General features: G+C 44.4%; 1 protein-coding gene across 1 annotated transcript; it reads left to right on the top strand.

Annotated features, from left to right (window-relative positions):
* The first annotated feature begins 7,245 nt into the window (after positions 1-7,245).
* On the top strand, positions 7,246-20,102 carry ZBTB2 (zinc finger and BTB domain containing 2). Its single transcript, XM_075924440.1, has 3 exons — positions 7,246-7,384; positions 16,076-16,258; positions 18,625-20,102. Exons 2-3 carry the CDS (start codon positions 16,086-16,088, stop codon positions 19,985-19,987), a joined length of 1,536 nt encoding a protein of 511 aa, XP_075780555.1. The 5' UTR covers positions 7,246-7,384; positions 16,076-16,085; the 3' UTR covers positions 19,988-20,102.
* Positions 20,103-22,845: the final 2,743 nt, after the last annotated feature.

The raw sequence follows: 22,845 nt of genomic DNA, 5'->3' as shown, positions 1-22,845 counted from the left end.
ATCCTAGTCCAGATAATGGAACCATATCAGCTGTTTTACCAGCATTTTTAAACCTAAATGTATCCACATTTCCTGAAGCATCTCGATCCCATTTTTAATCTTGTATTCACCTTTTACTCATCCCATCTCTTGCTAGCATATGTACGCCTGGTGCAAAACATGTTCTGGCAACTTGACTGAAATTCTTTTCACATAAATCATCAAACTACTATCAGCTAGTAAAAGTTTCTGGGCAGGACTAAACTTAGACTTGAGTCAAACTGATAAGTTACTGTGGAAAGCACCCATCTGTAATCCTCTGTGCTCTCTCTAGAGCAGTGTTTCCAAACTTGGATGTGGGCTTTTCTGGAAGGGTGCCAGATTAGTCCAAGGGGCAGGGAAAGTTGCATTTTATTAGATCCACCCTTCTGCAGTACTAAAAACGTACTCCCATGTTTTCAGATAAGCCACTGGCCTCCCTGCCTTCCAGGCAGTTTTTCTATCCTATTCCCTTTGCACCAATACAATAGTCAACTACTCACAGTGAATTTTACATAGTTGAGGGGTTTCCTTTTGGGACAATTCAGATAGTGGTACCTGAGATTTGATTGGGAAAAGGTTTAAAGATTACAGGAGCATTCACAGATGAAGTACTCAACTGGAGTGCTTCTCTGTGGCAGCCTATAAAACTCTCAATATATCATCCTAGATGCATTGAATGGACATTTTCCACATAAACTTTTCTATGGTACTCACATCATAGTATCCACTTTACACACCATTCATGAATTTATCTTCACAAACCCCCTGCAAGGGGAATAGTATTATCTCCATTTTACACACAGAAGATGAGGGTAGAGATGAAAGCCAGACTTGTCAAAAGTGGGTGAAACTCAATTTGAGAAACTGGGGCCTGATTTTTCAGAGAACCTACCATTTTATAACATAGTATATGTACAGAGCAGAACTCCCCTTGACCACAATTGCAGTCAGTATTCCTCATTTCTTCAAAGCAAGTATCCCAAGTTGGGTCACCAGAAAATTAGGAGCAGGCAACATTTTGATTTTTTTGTGACTTGCCCAGCATTACATGAACTCTGGGGCTGAGGCAGGGATAGAATCTAGTTCTGTAGCGCAGCATTTGACTCCTTCAATCCTGCCTCTTCTTTGCCTCCTTTACACACCTTCCAACTTCTGCAACAAATGAGGCAAGTAACAGACTCATTCTCACAAACACTGATTCATTCTGAGCACCATCCATTTCATGCCCAGAATGAGGAAGGTGAACTGTGGAAAAATAATAAATTACATACATTAAAGGTTTATAAATAGATTGCAGACAGCCTACAGGACCCCTGGAGACTCTCATTCCTCCCCCCTCCGAGACAGCTTGCAGGCCTTGGGGGGCTGCTGGAAGAGGGGGGAGCCCCAGAGCCTCGTCTCCCCACCATAACCTGCAGGCTGTAGAGGGGCCGGTGGAGAGTGAGGCTGCCCCCACAGCCTGGCACTCCCCCAACAGCCTGCAGGTTACAGGGGGGCCACTAGAGGCCAGGGGCAGCCCCCAGAGCCTCACTTGCCCCCAAACAGCTTGCAGGGGGAACCATTAAAGGCCAGGGGCAGTCCACAGAGCCTGGCCAGAACTCCCCACCCAGACTGCAGGATGGAGGGGACTGCTGAAGGCAGCCCCCTGAAGCAGTGCTTCTTCCATCCCCCTCCCCCCCCCAACTAGATGCAGGGCAGGCATCTGGAGACCTGAGCTGGCCTGCAAGGTGCCACACCCTCACCCCAGGAGATTTCAGGACAAGGGAGGCCACTGTCCCAAGCAAGGCTCCCCCCTGAGCAGCTGTAGGTCTGGGGGGCAACAGAAAGCTGGGGTCTGCTTCCCACAGTCAGGATGGAGAGCAGCTGGAGGCCAGGGCCAGCCTGCAGATCCCCAACCCCTACCCACAGCCCCAGATTCCCCCCTCCCAGGAGGAGATACACTCCAGGGAGTGTAGGCCCAGCTTCTTGTGAGAAACCACCAGCTGGGAAGCACTGCCACAGCCCCCTAGGACGCACCACCGCAAAAGCAGCACCACCTTCACTGCCATGCACAGGCTGAGTAAACCACCCTCCACCTCATACTCCAAGTCCTGTACTACCCACCTGCATTGACTCCTGCATCCCCACCTCTTTCCCCCTAAACTCCCCCCCACCTCCCAACCTTCTGCTCTAGGCCACCCACTCCTGCCTCTCCTTATCCCCAACCCCTCACTCCAGCCTTCATTTTTAAATACAATAATTGAAATAAAGCATGTACATTTCTTTTTTTTTAAATACTTCAGTTAAAGACCCAAGCAATGTTGGGTACATCTGCTAGTTATCAATATTATTCAGTTAAGCATATGTGATTTTGTGCTTTCTCCACTCTAAGCCCATAATTGCATAAACTTCTAACTATACAATTGTGGGGGAAAAAACCTTGGCAAAGGTGGTATGGATTTGTTCCCTCACTTATAAGATATGCAATCATTCATATTGATGATAGATTTGCTTTATAAAAAATGTCATACCCAAGTCAGCAGTACAGTCATTCACGGCTACTCCTCTGAGTCATATTCTGAGTTTGAGTACAGTTAGAGTAAATTGAGGCTCAAGAAGCTGAACTAGGAAGGAGATTGAGTCTGGAGATAGAGACCTGATTCCACTTCTCCAGTCTTCTACTTGGTGCCAAATGTAGAAAATGGGATTTAAGCCACTTCTGAATGTGTAGACTCAGATTCAGGTATGCAACAGCTAAATGGGCTGTTCACCTAGCTGAGGCCAGTGGATTTCAGTAACACTCAAGGGACGGATAAAAGTCTTTCCATTACCTGGAAATACGCAAGTATTACTATTCATTTAGGATAAGTACTAAATCCATTTGCTTCTAACTGGTCAGGGTTTTTGTTGATACACCACTGTCCTGAGTGGAAAAGAAACACTGTGAACAGAAGGCAGGAAAGTGATTATTCAGGGCACTGACTACTTTAAATGATGCCAAACATCTCTTGAAGGTACCACTGGAAACAATAATTTGTATGTCAGCCTGAACCTAAGTCAATAGGACCCTCTAAACACCTCACAGCAGCCTCAAAACTGGCACTGAGAGCCATGCTATAGTCTCTTCATTTAGTATTATATTTACCAAAAATTAAGAAAAAAAATCACTTGAGGGGTTTGGGTCTTCAGTCCAGGCTTCTCCTATTGCTAAACTGAATTCTAATTGCATTCATTCTTAATGAGATTAGCATCCACCTTCATCACCCCACCAGCACCTGTAACCATCAATACTGTGCACTGAGCTAAAATATAGTACACAATACTAGTGAGCAATTTTATCTTTAATTTGGGTGTAGGATACTTGATGGGTCAGAATAAGGCCTACTGTTATGATAGGATTGCAGCTTGCAGTTCAGTGCCACCTATATAATCATTTCTGTTCTCCCCATACTCAAAAAAGTGAGGCTTGCAGGATCAGACTTACAGGCCGTCCTCACTGTAAGTCCAAGATACATTCCAAAAAACTTGGACTTAGAGTGAAAACTTAAAGTGGGTAATTTTTCCCATCTGATTTCCATTTAAGCAATGGGGGGAGTGTTTCGCACAACTCATAGCAGGGAATGGAAAGACCTAGAACACATCAGTTCCTACAAACGTCAATGACTTTAGTATGAAATGGATGTATACCGGGGCGACTTATAATAGGGATGCCTAGTATTTTAGTCTGTTTGACTGTGTCATACATGGAAAGTAAATCTAATTTATTAAACTAGCATTCAGTGACAAATGGGAAGAAGTCTGCTTTTAGAAATATCATATGGCTCCGATTCAAAAACCATCAAAGTCAATGGGAATCCTTCCACTGACTTTGATTAGACCAAGGATCCTTTTAACATCAAGATATTAGATTACTAGTGATTGAGAAAAGATTATGATCTGGTAGGTATGTGTTTAACCGGTGCGGACTGGAGTAGCTATCTGCCGCTACAGCCCCTGTGCACGGTAGGCCCACCTGCTTACTAGGAGGCTTCGCTACAGGCTCTACAGTGTAAAGCTTAAATAAGCTTTATACTGGAGAGCCTGCAGCGTGTGCAACTGCTAGGTTTTTAGTGGTTACATTTTAAAACCACTTTTTACATCCCTAGTTTAAGGTGGATTATAAACAATTACATTTTCCTCCAACTTTAGAGCCTTATTCACCTTCTCTTATGCTAATACATGCAACCCTGCATGGATACAAAATTTGCATCCACAAAAACAAGCTGTGGATATCCACATTTATATCCATGGATGTGGATACTCTCAGATCTAAAGCGAATAACTACAGATGTGCGGAGCTTTACTAATGTGAATGAATAACCCCAGGGAAGCCGCTGGAGTTAAAATATAAAACTGTTTAAATATGACACTCAAAGCCCTACCCTTCATTGATCAAATAGGAAATGTATGTTTTCTTCTTCAGAGTAGCCCATTCAGAGAATTATCCATTTCTTTAAACTTATGGTTTTACTGTTCTCAATGAGAGTAGCATCTCTCAGCGTCTTGTGTAAACTCCCTCACTTAAAACATTTGGCTTATCAGTTATGAAGCATGGAGCACTGTCAAAAAAGAGCACATACCATTCTGGTAAATACACCAGAAATGTTCCCATTTATTAATTATGTACTGTAGAAGCTTCTTCAAATCACATATTCACTCACAGAATTGAACTCAAAGCTGTTGCCATCAACCATGAATATACAGCTACGGACATGATACTCATACCTTGCTTTATAAAACAGCTAGCACGTATGCTTTATTCTCTCTTGGAATCTCACTGTTTATTCACAATACCAAACATTAATATAGGTTATAGATTACTAAATTTCAGTTTGGTAAGCATAAAACCAACTGAAATATTTTTAACAGTACATTCTATTTAAGATTTTTTTGAAGTCAGTTAAAGGTATTTAAAATTTTATGGGTTATTCTTTCTATGGAATGGATCCAAACTGAGCATACCCGTGCTTACATGCAGAGCCCCACTGACTTCAATGAGACTTCACACAAACTTAGAGACATCTTGACAGATTCATGACTGGCTCTACAAGTGTGTTAATTTCTATTATTTGTGCAATACATGGCTAAGCTCTTTTGAACACCTGTCCCCTACGAACTGGGCTGACACAAATTCACCCACCATGTCATTTAACAGCCATGAGAAAATTCTCTTTACTTCATAACATGGGTTAGAGTTGACATGGTACTACTGTACAGCCTTCTGTCAAAGGGAAAAACTGTGGCTGTCATTTAAAAATCAGAAGAACAAGCCACCTAGCAGGTAAAGCTTTTTAACTAGTGCTAGTCAAAAAAAAATTCACCAAATTGTTTTGATGAAAAGTTAGGTTTTTCAGCTAATTGAATTTTGTAAAGTGTTTGATTTCTGCCTTAAAGCTTTCCATTTTCCAGCTAAAAATCTGAAATTTTCAGTAGACAAAACCTATTTCATGACCGGCCTCTATCAATGATCTGCATATGCACACAAGTGTTAAGTTCAGGTCTGGACCTGATGACTATAGACATAAAAAAAAAAATACATGTAGATCTCTGAGAAGGGAGGTACCTTCCATTTCTCAATTGACCCCGTCCTTTTCAATTGCAAAAGTACTGATATTTGTACATAAGTAAACAAAATTCAAAGACCAAGGATCACATTAAACATCAATGTATTTTGTTCAAATTTATTTACGCTACTTTATAATACACAAGTGTTCTGCACAATATATTAAAACTTAGTAAGATGAAGTCTTGCTCCAGTACTGCCTCTCCCTCCTCACCCGTCCTAAAAAATGGGCAAAGTCACAACTGTGTAAAAGCTGCAAACTTTTTATAAATTTGTTTCCAAACTTAAAGCTAGAAGTATTTCAAAACTACACAAGCAGAAAGTATGAACTAAGACATTCCAACTGCATTCATACTTGAGCAATGTTTTAATTTAATGTTAGACTGCAGAGTTCATGTATTTGACAGTCCTATAAAAAATAAAGTCAGTCTCATCTAAATTAACCTTCTTAAGGTATGTCCCTACATAAGCAGCTACATGCACAAGCCTGGTCTGTGTTAGCTAACTTTGGTTTGCAGGGCTCAGACTGAAGGGCTATAGCAGTGTAGAATTAAGCAAGAGTCCCAACTTTTGGTTCCTTTCCCAGGGTCAGAAAGGTTGGACTCTAGCCCAAGCCTGAATGTCTACTATGCAATTTTACAAGTCAAAATCAGCTGACACAGGCCAGCCACAATCATTCAACTGCTGTTGTAGGGCATACCCCTAAATCTAGCCTTTAAATAAATATTCTGTACTTTCTGCTTTGACCAATCTTTATCCCCCCCCCTCCCCATATTAATCAGGGCAACCTAAGCAGGGCCACAACCACTGCCAATAAATAAAACCATCTAGATTCACAAAGAGTGCCTGCTGCTGATGACCAGAAGCAAACTAAGACTTTACTGTGGATTCAGAAATGATGCTGACAGTCCTTGGCTACACTTACCGTTAAACCATGTCAAGCACTGGATAAGTTTTGCCCAATGCTGACAATGGGTAATTTTAATAAGTTAGACAAAATATGAGTAGACATTAAACAGTATTTTAAACTCAGTTTAGGGTCTCCCCCCAGTTTCCAGTATCATTTTGAAGACCCCACCCTGGCAGAGGAGCACTCCCATGGAAGTGCAAGGTGCCCTGCAAAAAGTAAACTAGGACTGTCCAAAGTAAGCAGGTTTAGGGAGTTTTGGAGTACACAGTCGGTGCACACTCCACACAGGCGGCCATGCACTCCTCCACCCCAAGTTCAACCGGCCCACTCTGGTCGGTTGCCTTTGAACAGGTCCTGACTTGAACCAGGCCTTGGGTCCCCCTCCCCAGGAGCAGGCTGCGCCCTCAGCAGGAGGATGTGGTTAGAACTGGGGGGAGAGGCACTCGGGCTTCACCTCCTCCCCCCGACTTTTTAAAGAGGCTGCTCCCCGCCAGTAACGCGCGGCGGGGCTGGCTCCCGGGCCCCATTCGGCCGGGGAGGGGGGAGCGGTGGCTGGCGGCGCGGGGCACGAGCTGAACGGGGAGCCTCGGCCCGGTGCGGCCTGGGCTGGGCGCCGCGAGAGGGGGAGGGGAGGGGAGGGGCGGGGTGGCTCCTGCTGCTGCCGCCACCAGCGCTCGCCGCCTCCCCTCCCCCCCGGCGGGGGCTCCTCGCTGCAGCCTCTGTGCTCCGCTCTCGGTCATGTGACCCTAACGTAACCGGACAGGAAAAGCCGCCGCCGCCGCCGCGCTGACTCCGTTGTTGCTGCTGCTGCTGGGCGCGGAGACGGCGGCGGCCCGAGCGGGACCAGGCGCCACTGCGGCCCGAGCCCCCAGGTGAGCACCCAGCGCCCGGCGCCGCAGGGGAGCCGTTCCCACGTGCCCGATCCCCGCCGCCCCGGCCCAGCCGGGAGAACGCGGGTCCCAGCGGAAGCGGCCGGGCCCGAGGCCGCTATTGTGTGTGAGGGGAGCGCGCCCGGCCCGGCCGCGGCCGCCAGAGCGGGAGCCGGGCTGGACAGGGGCAGGGGGCGACAGCGCCAGGTGCCTCCGGAGCTCCCTGGCCTCCCGACAGGGCCGGGCGGCTCCATCCGGGCAGCGCGGGGGGGGGGGGGGGAGGAGAAGGGGCCGCGCGAGGCGACGAGGAGAACCGGTCTCCTGTCTCGCGCGCCGCCCGAGCCCCTTTGGCCCGCGCGCGGGGCTCGGTTCGGTCGGTTGGGGCCCACCCGCCCTCGCGCTTCTCTTCCCCGCCCCTCGCGCCCGAAGCGGAGCGGCCCCCTGCGGCGGCATCCGGCGTGGGGGGAGGGGCGAGAGCTGAGGCAGCCGCGCGCGGAGCGGGAGGGGGCGGCTCCGTCTGCTTCTCCTCAGCAGGCTGGGCGGCCCTGGCGGCTGCGGTGGATCCCGTCTCGCGCGCCCTGGCGGCTCCGCTCGCGCTGCGTCTTGTTTGCGCCGGCTCCGTCCCGTCCGTGCGCGCCTGGATGGCGCGTCGCGTGCGCTAGGGGGCGGGGCCCAGCCAGTAAGAAGCGGCGCGCGGCCACCCAACCTTCCGCCTCGGCGGCCAATGAGAAGGCGTCCTCAGTCCCCGTTGCTACAGGCCGAGCGTGGCTCGAGGGGGAGGGGGAGCAGCAGCAGCAGCAGCAGTCGCGAAACTCCACCCCGCCGCCGCGCGCCAGAGCCGCTGCCTGCGGGCGTGGGGGAGGGGAGCGCGCCGAGCAGCTGGGTCCGGCCATACTGAGGGTTCCTGCTACGGGCGCAGGCCGCTCCCAGCTCGCGCGCCATTTGCTCCTTGGGGGAGGGGCTGAAGGCTGAGCGGGCCGGGGGGGGGGAGTCGGGTGCGGGGAGCTGCCCTGCCCAGACTGGCGCTGCCGGCCCCGCCCCTGGACGAGCTCCAGGCGGAGCCCCGCTGCCCCCGCTCCGGCAGCGGCTGGCGGCGCAGCGCAAACCTGGCGCCAGAGGCCGCGTCTGCCTGGGCGCTGCGGCGTAGGAGCTGCGCGCCGCCGGCCTGGGCCTCGTTCGCCTGCAGCCCGGCTCGGCACAATAGCAAACGAGCCGCTGGCGCCTTCTGACAGTCTCTCAGCCCCGCCAGTGGCCAGACATTTCCCACCTCCTCCCCGGCCCCAGAGCCGCCAGCAGTTCTCCCTGTTACGTTTCTTTAAGGTTGTGTGTCATGACTTACTTTTTATAATGGAATTCACCGCATTTTTTCACTTTTATACTTTTGTTCTCTGTAAGGGTCTGTCTACACTACGGGACACAGTTGAATTAAGATCTGCAACATCAGCTACATTAATTGTGTAGCTGATGTTAAAGTACCTGAACTTGATTTTTGGTGTTTTCCACGCTGCAGGAAGTTCTAGGGAGAACACTCTCGCTTGGACTTCCCTTCCTCCTGGATTGAAGTAGGACTACCCGCATCCACTGAAGTGCCCCTGTCAATTTGACTTATCATGTCTTCAGTGGACCCATTAATTTAAACCCTGGAAGATTGACAGTGGCAACGTCCATCTTCTCTATAGTGTAGACATACCCTAACAGACCTCTAAATGTTTGCAAAGAGCAGTGTGAGTTACAGTTTGAGGTGCTGCACAGTTTTCATGACTTAAAAAAACCCGACTCCTGGCAGTGATCACCAGCAGATCATAGTAGCTAGCAACTTAGTAATAAGATCTCCTTAATACTAAGCACAGAGATGTGGTAAATTTGTTTTAAACACAACATTGTATAATAGGATGATTTATCAATCTTCATTATATATGATCACTAGGTTGAAATATTAAAGTCATGACATTTCTCAAGCTGAAAACAATTTATTCTAAACAAAAAGAGAAGTGGTTCCATCCCTATTTTGTCTTTCACTTGGTTGAGCATGAAAATAAATTGGTTGTTAGTGCCTTTGGGTGTGTCTTCACAGCACCCTAAATTTGAAATAAGATACAAATTGTATATCTTATTTCTAGTCTATTTTGAAATAACACCCTATTTCAAGGGCTTCACGGGGTAGTCGAGTTACTCTGTTACAGAAAAAAAAATGGTCTGGTAGCACTTTATAGACTAACCATCTATAGACTCATAGATGGTGCTATGAGCTCATCTGCATGTTTGGTTAGTCTATAAAGTGCTACCATACCATTTGTTGTTTTTTACCCTATTTCAAGAACAAGGGTTACAGTGATGCTGAAATAGTGTCTCTTTTATTTTGAAAAATATTTGAAATAACACGCAGCTTGTTAAGACTCAGAGTACCTATTTCAGGTAGGTACCAGTGTAGATGTACCCTTTGATTCTAAAGCACTATAATTTTTGAATACCCACAATTGTGGTCAGTGCCCATACTTACTGTTGTCCTATATATCAATGAAGCCATCTCTGGAATGGACTATTAACTTCTGTTCAGTAGTCACATTGACTCTACAGTTTAGAAAAGGATATGATACTGTATCCAGAACAAACATAGGTAGAAGAAGGTAAATAAAGAGTGCTTAACAGATGCTACCATCTGAATCATTACCACCACCTTGTCACCTAGATGTCTTCTGTCCAAATACAAACTGAACCCATCCTGATAGTTTGTAAATCCTGAGATGTTCACAAAAAATACTGCATAAAAATGAAGGCTTGATCTTGCAAAGTATTCCATGTTGTGACTAGGGACATTAAATATTGGTTAATTGAATAGTTGAGTAACCTCATGAATTCTTATTGGTTACTCAACTATTCTATAGTCCCCGGGGCAGGGGCTGGTAGCCAATGCACTCTGACCCCACTCCCAAGGAGCCCCCTGCCACTCCACGCTGCTGCCTTAGTATCAGAGGCATGGAGTGCCAGGTGGGAAGCTGGTCCGCGAGGGAAGCCAGTTTAAAACCCAGCTTCCCTCGCAGACAGGCTGCCTGTTGCCCTGTGCTGCTCCCTCTGATATAGAGGCAGCAGCGCGGGGTGGTAGCAGCCTCTGTCCCCAGGCAGAGGGTGAGCTCTAGATCAGAGGGTGCGAGCCAGAACTGACCTAGGTTGTCTACCTGCTTGGCTCCTAATACACTTTAAATGCAGAGCTGCAGCAGGGATATGCCCCGAACTTGGTGTGAGCCAGGACTGAGCCGGGCTGCTGGCCAGCCTGCTAAAAAATTTACTGGTGTCAGGAGTAAATGTAGTCGATAGCTTTTGATTATTGGTTAATCGACTACAGCATTACATCTCTAGTTGTCACAGAGTCTACATGAGTGGAGCATATTACAGGACTAGAATCTGAACTGTGAATGCTTTATTTTAAATCAAATATTTTCTTCTGAGAATTATATTTGCAGAGCCTCAAATATAAATGCCAGCCTGTGTGCTTTATGGCCTTTATGATAGTTGGGATCGGAAAGCATTAGTAGTGGGTGGTGCCTCCCTTTGGGGAGGCTAGGTTCTTTCTCCACCTCTCCCCGCCCCCCAGCTGGAGCCCCAAGGCCCCCTCTCAACCACAGAAGACCCAGGTTGGCCAAAGCTCTGAGCATTCCCCACCTCAGCTATCCATCGCCAGGGAGCCCCAGGCTGGCCAAACCCCTGCTGTGCCTGCCCTCTCTGAACTTAACCTGTCCAAGGGAAAAGCTTTTGTTTCTTAGAATACACTTTTGATATCACAGCAGCTCAGGAGGTAGTATGTGTCTCCTCAGCTGCACAGGGCATAATAAAATCTTCACCAACAAACTTTGCAGTGGTGGGGTGGAGGGTACCAGCAGCTGTGGTGGAGCTTCCCTGAGGCTATTATACCCACCGTCCATGTTGGAAAGCTAATTCTTTTCCTATAAGCAACAGTGTTTGTAATGAAATACTCCTTTGTACACTGCATTCTTCCCCACTCCTGACTCACATTATATATAGATTTATAAGACTGGGAGAGACCTCAAGAATTTTCTAGTCCAGTCCCCTACAGTCATGGAAGGACTAAGTAATATACTATCCCTGACAGGTATTTGTTTACCCTGCTCTTAAAAACTTCTAATGATGAATAGTCCACAACCTCCCTCAGCTGTTTGTTCCAGTGCTTAACTACCATGACAGTTAAAAAGTTTTTCCTAATCCAACCTTAACCTCCCTTCTTGTAGTTTAAAACCATTGTTTTTTTGTCCTATTAGGTTAAAAAAAACAATGTTTCTCATTCTTCCTTGTAACAACCTTTTCTTGAAAACTTTTACTTAAAAACTGTTATCCTCCTCTTAGTCCTCTTTTCTCCAGACTAAACAAGCCCAATTCTTCCAGTCCTTCCTCATATGTTATGTTTTCTAGACCTTTAATCATTTTTGTTATTCTTCTCTGGATTCTCTACAATTCATCCATGTCTTTCCCAAAATGTGTTGTCCAGAATTGGACACTGTATTTCAGTTGAGGTATGAGTAAATTGGAAGAATTAGTTCTTGTGTCTTTCTCACAATACTGCTGCCAATACTTCCCAAAATGATGATGTTTCTTTTTTGTAACAATTGTTACAAAACTGTTGACTCATATTTAGCTTGTGATCCACTACAGACCCCATCACTTTCCACAATATTCCTCTTTAGGCAGCCATTTCTAAGAGCCCTGTGTGGATACAAAATTGGGATCCACATCTGTATCTACAAAAATGATCCATGAATATCTGCATCCGCATCTGCAGGTGTGGCTATTAAGCAGATATCTGCAAATTTGCAGAGTTCCCCAGGGCTATTGTTACACTTCAAAGACAAAAGTGCCGAGGGGAGCACGGGGCCAGCTCTCTGGCTCCATGCTCCCTGTGGCATTTTAAAGCAGCAGCACCGCATGGAGCCTAGGGTCAGCGGGGGAGTACCCAGCTGGTCCTGGGCTGCATGCGGCATTTCAAAGTCTGGCCCCAGGCTCCACGTGGCACCCCCATCTCTTTTCTGCCCCCCTTTGCTGTCTCTTTCTGATAGACCATTTCTTTGTTTTCTCCAGATCATTTTGAATTTTAATCCTGTCCTCTCAAAGCACTTACTACATTTCCCAGCTTGATGGTATCCACAGACTTTATGGCTATGTCTACACTGACGCGTTCTTGCACCAGAGCTATGCAAATGAGGCTAAGCGCGGAATATCGCCAAGCCTCATTTGCATATCTAATGAGCCGCCATTTTGCGGAAGAGGCTCTTGCGCAAGAAGGAGCTGTCTACACTGCCCCTTCTTGCGCAATGCCGTTACGCTGATTATTTTCAGGAATAATGGCATTGCGCAACAGGGTTTTTCTTGTGCAAGAAGGGGCAGTGTAGACAGCTCCTTCTTGCGCAAGAGCCTCTTCCGCAAAATGGCGGCTCATTAGATATGCAAATGAGGCTCGGCGATATTCCACGCTTAGCCTCATTTGTATAGCTCTGGCGCAAGATCGCGCCAGTATAGACATAGCCTATAAGTGTAATCTCTATGCCATTATCTAAATCATTGATGAAGATATCGAACGGAACTAGTCGTAGAACAGATCCCTCTGGTTGATGTGCCCCTCCAGCTTGACAGTGAATCTCTGATGATTACTCTCCTGGAAGAGTTTTCCAATCATTTATACTCCCACCTAATAGTACGTCCATTTAGACCAGTGGTCACCAACCAGTAGATCGGGATCTACTGGCAAATCTTGGAGCCTCTGACAGGTGATCCTGACTGGTTTGGCCAAGAGGCTATCAAGCGCCAGCACTTCAGCTCTCCCCCAACCCCAATTGCTGCACACCTCCTGCCCTTTGCCTTGGAGCTGCCTCCCCCACCCCTGGGAGCCTCCTGCTTTCTGTGCAGGACAGGGGAGGGAAAAGAGGGGTGCTGATGCCAAGGTGCCCGCCTCCCACCCTGTATCCTATCTCCACAGAGCAGGGGGGTGGGGGCACAACAGGACTTGGGATGGAGTTTGATGGCTGTTTTTGGGAGTGGTGCAGGGCCAGAACAGGGGTGAGCCTGCCTTAGCCCCACCGCATCTCCAACCAGGAGCCACTTGACGTAAGCAGTGCTCAGTCGGAGTCCACATTCTGAAGCCCTACCCCAGTAATGAATCCTCTTGTGCACCCCAAGTCTGTGCCCTAGCCCCAAGCACCCCTGTATCCAAACACCCTCTCAGAGCCTGCACCTAGAACCCCCTCGGCACCTCAATGGCCTGCCCCAGGCTTAGCTCAGAGCCACTCTCTCACTCCAAATCTCTTAATCCAAGACCAGAGCCTGCACCCCAGCCCTCTGCCCCTGCCTGGAGGGAGGATGGAGGAGGTAGGGGCAAGGGTATTTGGGTTTGAGGTAGATCTTGGATTGCACTTAAATTCAAAAAGTGATCTAATGCTTAAAAAGGTCTAGACCACTGATCTAGACCTATATTTACTTAGTTTGTTTATGAGATTTCATATGAAGTTCTGTGTCAATTCAGTGTATTCAAGCCAACTGGTGCCTAATTCCCATCATAAAGTATAATAATACTTTGGTCCTTCAGCAGGTTTGAAAAACATCTAATACCCAGTACTCTGACTAAACTTGTTAACTCATGTAAAATACATCCAGGGCCATCCCTAGGGGGGTGCAGGACCCAGGAATCCCTCCCCCATCCACCCCAGACCCTGCCTCTTCCCACCCCTGCTCTGCCCTCCATATCACCCCTTCCCCTAAGCTCCCACCCCATCCCTCAGGCCCTCTCCCCCAAGTGATACTGTCTGAGGAGCTAGTAGGGGGGGGTGCATGATCCCATTAGCTGAGATTGAGTCCCCCACACTTACCAGCAGTGGTGGGAAGCAGATTGACTTGGCCGTAGCCTGATCCACTCCCCGGGCTCCCAGCCGTATTGGTACACTTCCTGCCAATGGTGAGTGCAGGAGTGGTTCCACCACTTTTTCAAGCTCTCTCCCTTGAACTATACATCTGGGAAAACAGAGCAGGCTGGAGCCTGGTTGCTCCATATCCCACCACTGGGGTGGTTCTGACCTCTGTGGATGGCATCAGGCCCCCCACTAATCCCCTGAGAGCCATAGGTCTCTCCAAAGTGCAGGGCCAGGACAGTTGTCCTGAACCATCCAATGGACAATACTGCTCTCTCAGAAAGTGATTTGAAGGGAAAATACAATTTGCATTGTTGTAATATTGTTTAAAATGTTCTGTTGTACTTTGGAAAACATAAATTCCTGTATGTCGTGTGGTCTTGTTACATGTTGCCCTTTCACACTTCATTGTTTCTTTCTTTTCTATTATAGATCATGTATGTTTTTTATAATTGTTTGTGAATTTTTGTTTTTCCTTCTTTATCTTCCACTGCTGTATTTATATCCATTCTTCCTTTTTTACTGTCTTTTCTTCTCTGTTTTCCATCTCCCACTTCTTTCCAAAGTCTTTCTCCTGTACATTATTCCTACTCATTTTCTTCTATTATATGGCCATACCCATATACTTACTTACACTCACAAACCCATTTAGGCTTTCTTGCTCCCCCTTATCCCAAAAGTTAAATTCATTGGGTCCTAGAGGATGCTGCACTCTCCATTCTGCCTCCAATTCTTGAGAAAACAGTAGTAACTCCTGAGCTGCTTCTCTACTGCACTGTTTCTTCCATTCTCCTCTCAACCACTTTGCTCCTTTTCCACTTCGCCTTTAATATAGACAGCTTCAAGGTCTGGGTTGCTTCTGCTCACAGGTTTGCCTACAGAGAAAAGAATCATTCTTGACTCCTTTTGCCTGCTCCAAATTATCACTCACTCTGGGTACGTAGATATTCTAAGCCTATTTGGATTTTCAGTTCTTCAGCTACACGTTTGTCAGGGTACGTCTAGACTACAGGCTTTTATCGACAGAGGCTTTGTCGAAAAAGAGCATCTAGACTACAGCCAGTTCTGTCGACAAAGCAAGACGCTTTTTCAACAGAGTCTAGACGCTCTCTTTTGAAAAAGCACAGCGTGGATGCAATAGTGCCTTTTTTCGACATAACTGTGTCGAAAAAAGGCGTTATTCATCATAGAATGAGGTTTACCACCGTCAACAAAACTGCTGTATTCTGTTGACTTACTGTTGACAGAACTCGGCCGTAGTGTAGAACTCGGCTGTAGTGTCCACTTTTGTCAACAAAACCCTATAGTCTAGACACACCCTCAGTGATCTTATTTATCTACACTAATGTATTGATGGAGGTGACAGAAGTCCAAAAGAGATATGATTTACCAAATGACCAGACTGGAATTATATAAATCATTAAATTAGTAGCCAAACCTTCAATACAATCTCTCCTTAAAAATAAACTTATTTGCCTCTTGTTCAGTTCTTTCTTTTGTCTCCCTTTCCCTTCTCTGGTGTTTCGTATATTTACCTCTTACTTCAATATATTTTACACTAATACCCTTATTTTTGCCATTGACTTGTTATGTGACCTGAACAAATCAGTCAGAGCTCTATAAAATGGGGATATTTATCTACTTATAAGGCACTGTTTATAAAGAACCTTCATATTCTTTCATGAAAGGTGTGGTAGAAGCACAAGTAGCATCAATATTGAAAAAAGGATTCATGTACATTTGCTGTTAAATAAATACTTTTACTTAAAGATCATTTGCTTTTCAGATTATAAAAAATGGATCTGGCCAACCATGGACTTATACTGCTACAGCAGCTGAATGCTCAGAGAGAGTTTGGTTTCCTGTGTGACTGCACTGTTGCTATTGGTGATGTCTACTTCAAGGCACATAAATCTGTCCTTGCTTCTTTCTCCAACTACTTTAAGATGTTGTTTGTTCATCAGACCAGGTAACTATAGAAAGGTTGATTATCTAGCTGCATTGTGAAGCATTAAAAATATTCATGTGAGTGTTTTTATATTTATAGAGAACGCTTGGGATCTAGTTGCTGTTGTTGGAGAGGTTTTTTTTTGGGGGGGGGGAGGGGGTGTTTTTTTCAAAAAAGAACTTCATCAAGAAGTGTTGGAATTGTGTTTCATTGGAGTCGAGATAATCTCCAAAACTAATACACTTCAACAAAAATTCATCTTTAAAAAGCAAGCACGTGAAAATATCTATAAGTGAATAGTTAAGGTACCCAGCCTGGTCTCCACTTCTATATAGTTCTTGGTCACTGTCATACATCCAAATAACTTTATCCCCTCAAATCTTCAAAAGACAACCACGAGCTAGTAACTAATTTACAAGGAGAGTGTGAGAAATGGCATTGTAAGGTTTGTTAGACATTTGTTTTTCATCTTTGCTTCATGTAATCAGAAAAATATTAAAAAGTTAAGATTTCATGGGAGTGACAGTGGGCAATAAAGGATTACATGGCAATGGGGTACAGCTTGCATTCCTTAGCAGCTTATTTGCAGCCATTGTAAATTTTGGAGTGTGTGGGGTTTTTTAAGGGTAGAATTTTTGAAAAGCAAATGTACTGTTTTTGAGTGTTAGCTCGACTGCAGTGACACAAATTCAGCCTTAACTCTTAAAAGTTTTTTGAACTAGCACTAAAATGTTGAATCTGGTATACAAGTAAAGAGCTCGCACAGATAGCTCTAATCCATCAATCAAAGTCCGGGGAGGGGAAAAATATGAGTGGCAAACTAAGGAGAGAGGAAGCTTCTATTCAGACAGCAACTCCTAACACTGTTGACCTTAGGTACTGTATAGGTGAGGTCATGCCATATTGCTGATGCCATTTTATACAGAAATCTAGTAGCAGTGTCCAAGTACTTACACTTGAAAAAGAAAACAGGACTATACCTGGATTATATGGTTAATGTCTCACAGCTATAACGATGAGCATTTAAATTTTAGCATGAATAAGAGTCTATGCCTATCGCTTTCCCTCTAGTCCTCTGCATTCTTTTCACACTCTCTCCAGACTTAATCTCTTGCTTCCCTTCTCCAAAGCCCTTCATCCAGGGTCCTTTGTCCTCAGGTCCTACCTTTTCTAATTCATTGTCCCTTTATCATGCCCCCTACTGTCTCCTCCCCAATCTCTACCAAGAATCAGCAGTAGGTAATCTTATAAACAATTGTAATACTGCTCAGTATACATGTGAAAACTGCTTCTTAAAACTATAGCCTAAATGTATCTGTGTGTAACAGAAAAAAGGCTGGAAAAGGAAAGAGAAAATATTGTCTATAACATGATCCATTTAGCCTCCAAACTCATGAGCTCAATTTTGTCCTAACAAATTATTAATTTCATTAATTTTGATGTTCAGTGAAACCTATGTAATGATCTCTGATATGATGAAACAGTAGTGAATAAAAGCTCCTATTGTTTCAGAGCTTTCACTGTGCAAATTACACTTCTTGTTTTAGCCATCTTCTACTTAAAGTGAATCGCCTGTAAGTGAGGTGGCTTTGGTAGGATTCAATCTAGCCTTTAGCAAGATTTAAATATCAAACATTGGGGGAAAAACACCTACAGCACAGTGGACCTGTACCGAGCACACCCCACCCACAGTACAGCAGGCCCAGCTAGGCTGGAGCAGCTTCAGCCCAGCTGGGCCCACTGCACTGCGAGTGGGAGGTGCTCAGACCAGGCCTGCTGTGCCACAATTAGGGGGGCTGCTCTATCTGGGTCTGCTATGCTGCTGGCGGGGAGCTGCTCCAACCCAGCTGAACTAGAGCGCCCCTGTCTGTGAACTAGGGTTGCCAGGTGTCCGGGTTTGAACCGAACAGTCCAGTATTTGAGCTTTCTGTTCAGGAAACAAATTGAGAAAATAGAAATGAGAAAATATAAATGTTCGGTATTTTCTAAATAAGATGTAATGTAGATTGTGATGTAATGTCATGTGTGTCCAGTATTTTTGTTGAAACCATCTGGCAACCCTACCTGTGACAAAGTGTGGTGGGTGTGGCCGGGATGGAGCAGCCTGGCTGGACCACCAGTTAACCACTTACACAGTAAGCATTACTCAGTAAGGATGATGCTTACTGGGTAATTGGTTAACCCTTTAAATCCCTAGTTTCTCACAGTCATATCATCCTATTTCCTAAAATTCAGTTAAAACAAGAAGGTTATTTTTTAAAGCAAATAAATGTATACAAAATTTTATGTTTGTATTTCAAGCATATATAATACCAATTATTTTTATTCAAACTTGAATGACCTAGATTAGATTCTTATTGTTTACTAAACAATTATTTTTCTTTCAGCGAATGTGTCCGTTTGAAAGCAACTGACATACAACCAGATATCTTCAGTTATCTCTTGCATTTGATGTACACCGGGAAGATGGCTCCTCAGCTCATTGATCCAGTTCGATTAGAACAGGGAATAAAGTTTCTGCATGCATATCCACTGATTCAAGAGGCCAGCCTTGCCAGTCAGGGTACCTTTTCTCATCCAGATCAAGTTTTTCCATTAGCCTCTTCTTTATATGGCATTCAAATTGCAGATCACCAGACAAGACATCCCACTAAGGTTACCTCAGCAACTGAGAAACTTGGGCGAGAACCAAGGCCACAGCCTTCCAGGGTGAACCAAGAACCAGCATCTGAGGGCTCACAACTCTCACAGTTGGCTTCAAATCTGCCACAAGTGACCCGGACAAATATGACCACTTCTGACGCTTTGCAGTCTTCACTCTCTCCAGAACTGGTTTCTACTGCTGGTAATAGTTCTCCTCCAGAGGAGGAAGTCAACATGGAAGCATCTTCTTCAGATGAACAGCCTGCCTCACTCACAATAGCACATGTAAAGCCAAGTATTATGAAAAGGAATGGAAGTTTCCCAAAATACTATGCCTGTCATCTCTGTGGTCGTCGATTCAATCTGCGTAGCAGTTTGCGTGAACACCTCCAGATCCATACAGGAGTACCCTTCACATCAAGCCAACAGGGAGAAAGTAGCATTTCCCTGTCTCTTTGTAATAATGCAGCTGAAAAAGACACCATGGAAGTGCCTGAAGCAGGAATGATTAGTGACAGTGAACTGCAACAGATCTCAGATTCCCCAATAATTGATGGACAGCAGCAGGCAGAAACACCACCACCTTCAGACATTGCAGACATAGATAACTTGGAACAGGCAGATCAAGAAAGAGAAGTTAAAAGACGGAAATATGAATGTTCCATTTGTGGACGCAAATTTATTCAGAAAAGCCACTGGAGGGAGCACATGTACATACATACTGGCAAACCTTTCAAGTGCAGCACTTGTGACAAAAGCTTCTGCAGGGCCAACCAGGCAGCCAGACATGTGTGCTTAAATCAGAGCATGGACACATATACTATGGTGGACAAACAGACTCTGGAACTCTGTACTTTTGAGGAAGGCAGTCAAATGGACAACATGTTAGTACAGACCAACAAGCCCTACAAATGTAACTTGTGTGACAAAACATTTTCAACGCCCAATGAAGTGGTCAAACATTCGTGCCAAAATCAAAACTCTGTCTTTGCTCTAGAAGAAGATCGATCCATTCTGCTAGGTAGTGGGGACACAGAAGCTACAGAGACTGATAACTCAGTGTTAACCTCCATCAAAAAGGAGCAGGAAGCAGTGTTGTTGGACTGAAGGTGAAATCTATCATAATTTTTTAAAGTTCATTCATTTGTATCAAGCCAAGACTCCCCTTACAACCAGAACTACACTGGCATGGTATAAAAGTTAAATCTTGCCCCCCCCCCCCCCATGAACAAACAAATAAATAAATAAATAAAAGGCCTTTGCCTCAAGCCACAACATAATTGATTTTAATACAAAGGAACATGTGTAAAGGTAATTCAGCTAACTTTGTCAATAGTAAACTCAAAATTTAATAGATTTTAAACAATTTTTAGATTATTTAAATGCATACATAGATGCAATGAAGTATGTAATGAGAAATATAATACCGTTTTGGTAAACAAAGGATATATATATTTAATTATAATTATTTTCCCTGGTAACAAGTCTTCCATTTGAGAAGAACTAGCAGATGATGCAGCGTGCTTTCTAGAGCTACATGTACAAACTGTAAGATTAACTAAAAGAGGCTTACAACTTTTTGCAATGATCCCAGGAAACTTTGTTTTTAGTCTTCAGTTTTTCTTCAAGTATTCCCTGGGGCATGTATTTCAGGTATCATCATTGACATTTTGTCCATTCAAGAAAATTTAGTTACTTAATCAACTTTGAAAAAGTAGCAGTAATAATAATGTGATGGCAATCTTTTTATATGTATATATAGAAAGTGTGTGTGTTTGTGTGTTTGATATCTACAGGTAAATAAATGCACACACCCTATCTAAACAATTGGTCATCTGCTTTCAATTTCAACTAAAAGGATCTGTGAGTTTTAGTTATTGGACAGACTAGCCAACACAACACTTATATTAAAATTAAATTTAAACTGCTCCAGGATGTGTGCATTTTTATTATCGTGTTTGAATGGAAACTAATATAATTAGTGCTGTCACCCAAGACAAGGAGGAAACTAGAGAATAGAGAATTTGCATACTAGAGAGCACTGTGCAGTTATCAGTGCTGCATTCTCATGTGCTGTAGCAGTAGATCTGAGTCATTCCTGATATGAGGGGAGAAGGGAGACTTGATCACCTTGATCACACAGGTAGCCTCAGCCTTCAGTGGTTCTAATTGCTTGACTTAAGGTGAAAAAGATTTGGCCCTTTGTTTAATATAGTCATCTTCTGTAGCGGACAGAGGGAAAAGTGGCTATGGATCATGGTTGTTTTAAAAGCTGCAGTGCTGGCCAGTGACTTCTATTGTTTAAGGGATTCCCATTATTTTAGACTCCAAGGCAAAGTATGCAAATGCTGGGAGGGCTAATACCATAGCATTAGCTATTGCTCAGGATAGCACTGCATCTTTGTATTTTAAAATCAAGTTGCTGATTTTTATATTTAATTTTTTATAGATGCCTGGATTTTTTGCCAGTAGCCTAAAAACTAAGCTGACAGCAGTAAAGAAGCCCACTGATCAGTCATTGGGTCAATAGGAAGGCTTACGTAGGCAGAGTAAGTGCCCCACCATAAGTGGAGGCAGTGGAGGGGAGGGGGAAAGGGCAAGTCACAAACCACAGCTCTGCTCTGTGTATATGTTTAAACTGAGTATCATCCTATTTTGTGTATAGTTAAGTTCTCAGATTTGTAAGTTTTTATACATCATTTCATTAAATAAAAATTGAATTAAATTGAATGTTATTTGAGTCTGATCAAGTTATTGGCTTGTGATCTGTTTAAAGGACTCTTTGATGCAATATAAGAGCTATGGGAAACATGAAGTATGAGATGTAAATAAAACTCTTTCATATAAGTGAACAAATGGCTTATTTAAGAAAGTTACACCTGCCTAAAATAGCAGATTTAGATGAGCCATAGTACCATCTGAACCTTAAGTTAAGTCTTGCTGTGATAGACTGACTTCTGAATCTAAGAATTCATTGCACAGTATTATCTTTGAATATGAGTGCCCCTATGAATTGCTATACTATCTCAAAATAATGTCATGCTATGTCTTATTTATTACCTACTTTGAGAGCTGACTGTTTAAGTCTTTGTTAGAGGCTTCAGCTGAGACTGTGACTTTTCTGTAATTTAATCTTCACTGGTTCTGTGGTCGCTATCTGAAGCATACCCAAAGGAGGAAAGAACTCCTTACATACCAATAAGTGATGCATACAGATGTTTCTGGCTGTTCAAAACTATTCTGACGAGCTATCTGCTTCAATTGGGAGGAAAACTTGGCCATAATAAGGCGACAGAAAAAGAAGGGTTTTTTGTGTGTATCCATCAAAAAAGTTATTTTTAAATACCATGTTATTGTCTGAAACTGGATAGTGACATGGTTGAATTTCTTATTTTAATATGCTATTGCTACTGCTTCATCTTTTTTCCCCCCTTCACCTCTGGTCAGGAACATTCCAGTCCACACAGGGTTACTAAAATATGGAATCATGGTGGCATAACTTACAGCACCTTGCTTGTACCCTGTAGCAAACACAGAACCTCCTGCCAATGAAAGGGATTTTTCAGCAATTATAAAATGACCACCTCTCCAAGTGAAAAGAGCTAGGTTCAACTAAGCTTTCTTCTGCCAGCAGTTATGTCTACACAGAGGGCTAGCTACACCACTTGGATGTGGATTTTTCAGTCCTGTGAGCACTGTACTTATGTTAACTTTAAGTGTAGGCTAGGCCAAAGAAATAACTGATGCCCGTGTACCTGGTACATGAATTAAAAAATAAAACACACCTATGGCCTAATTTCAGAAGTGCTGAGCACAACCAGCTCCAATTGCAAACAATAGAAGCAGCAGATTATTTAACATTTCTAAAAGTTTAAATCACTGTGTACGGTACAAATAAAGAGCTTTTTATTACCTTTCTGTTATGTCTCTTTTTGGCCACAGACTTCTGTCGTCCCAAGAACTCT

This window comes from Pelodiscus sinensis, chromosome 3, assembly GCF_049634645.1.
Source record: "Pelodiscus sinensis isolate JC-2024 chromosome 3, ASM4963464v1, whole genome shotgun sequence".
Classification (NCBI taxonomy): Eukaryota; Metazoa; Chordata; order Testudines; family Trionychidae; genus Pelodiscus; species Pelodiscus sinensis.
The sequence above is the reverse complement of the archived record's forward strand: the minus strand, read 5'-3'. Positions and strand labels throughout refer to the sequence as shown.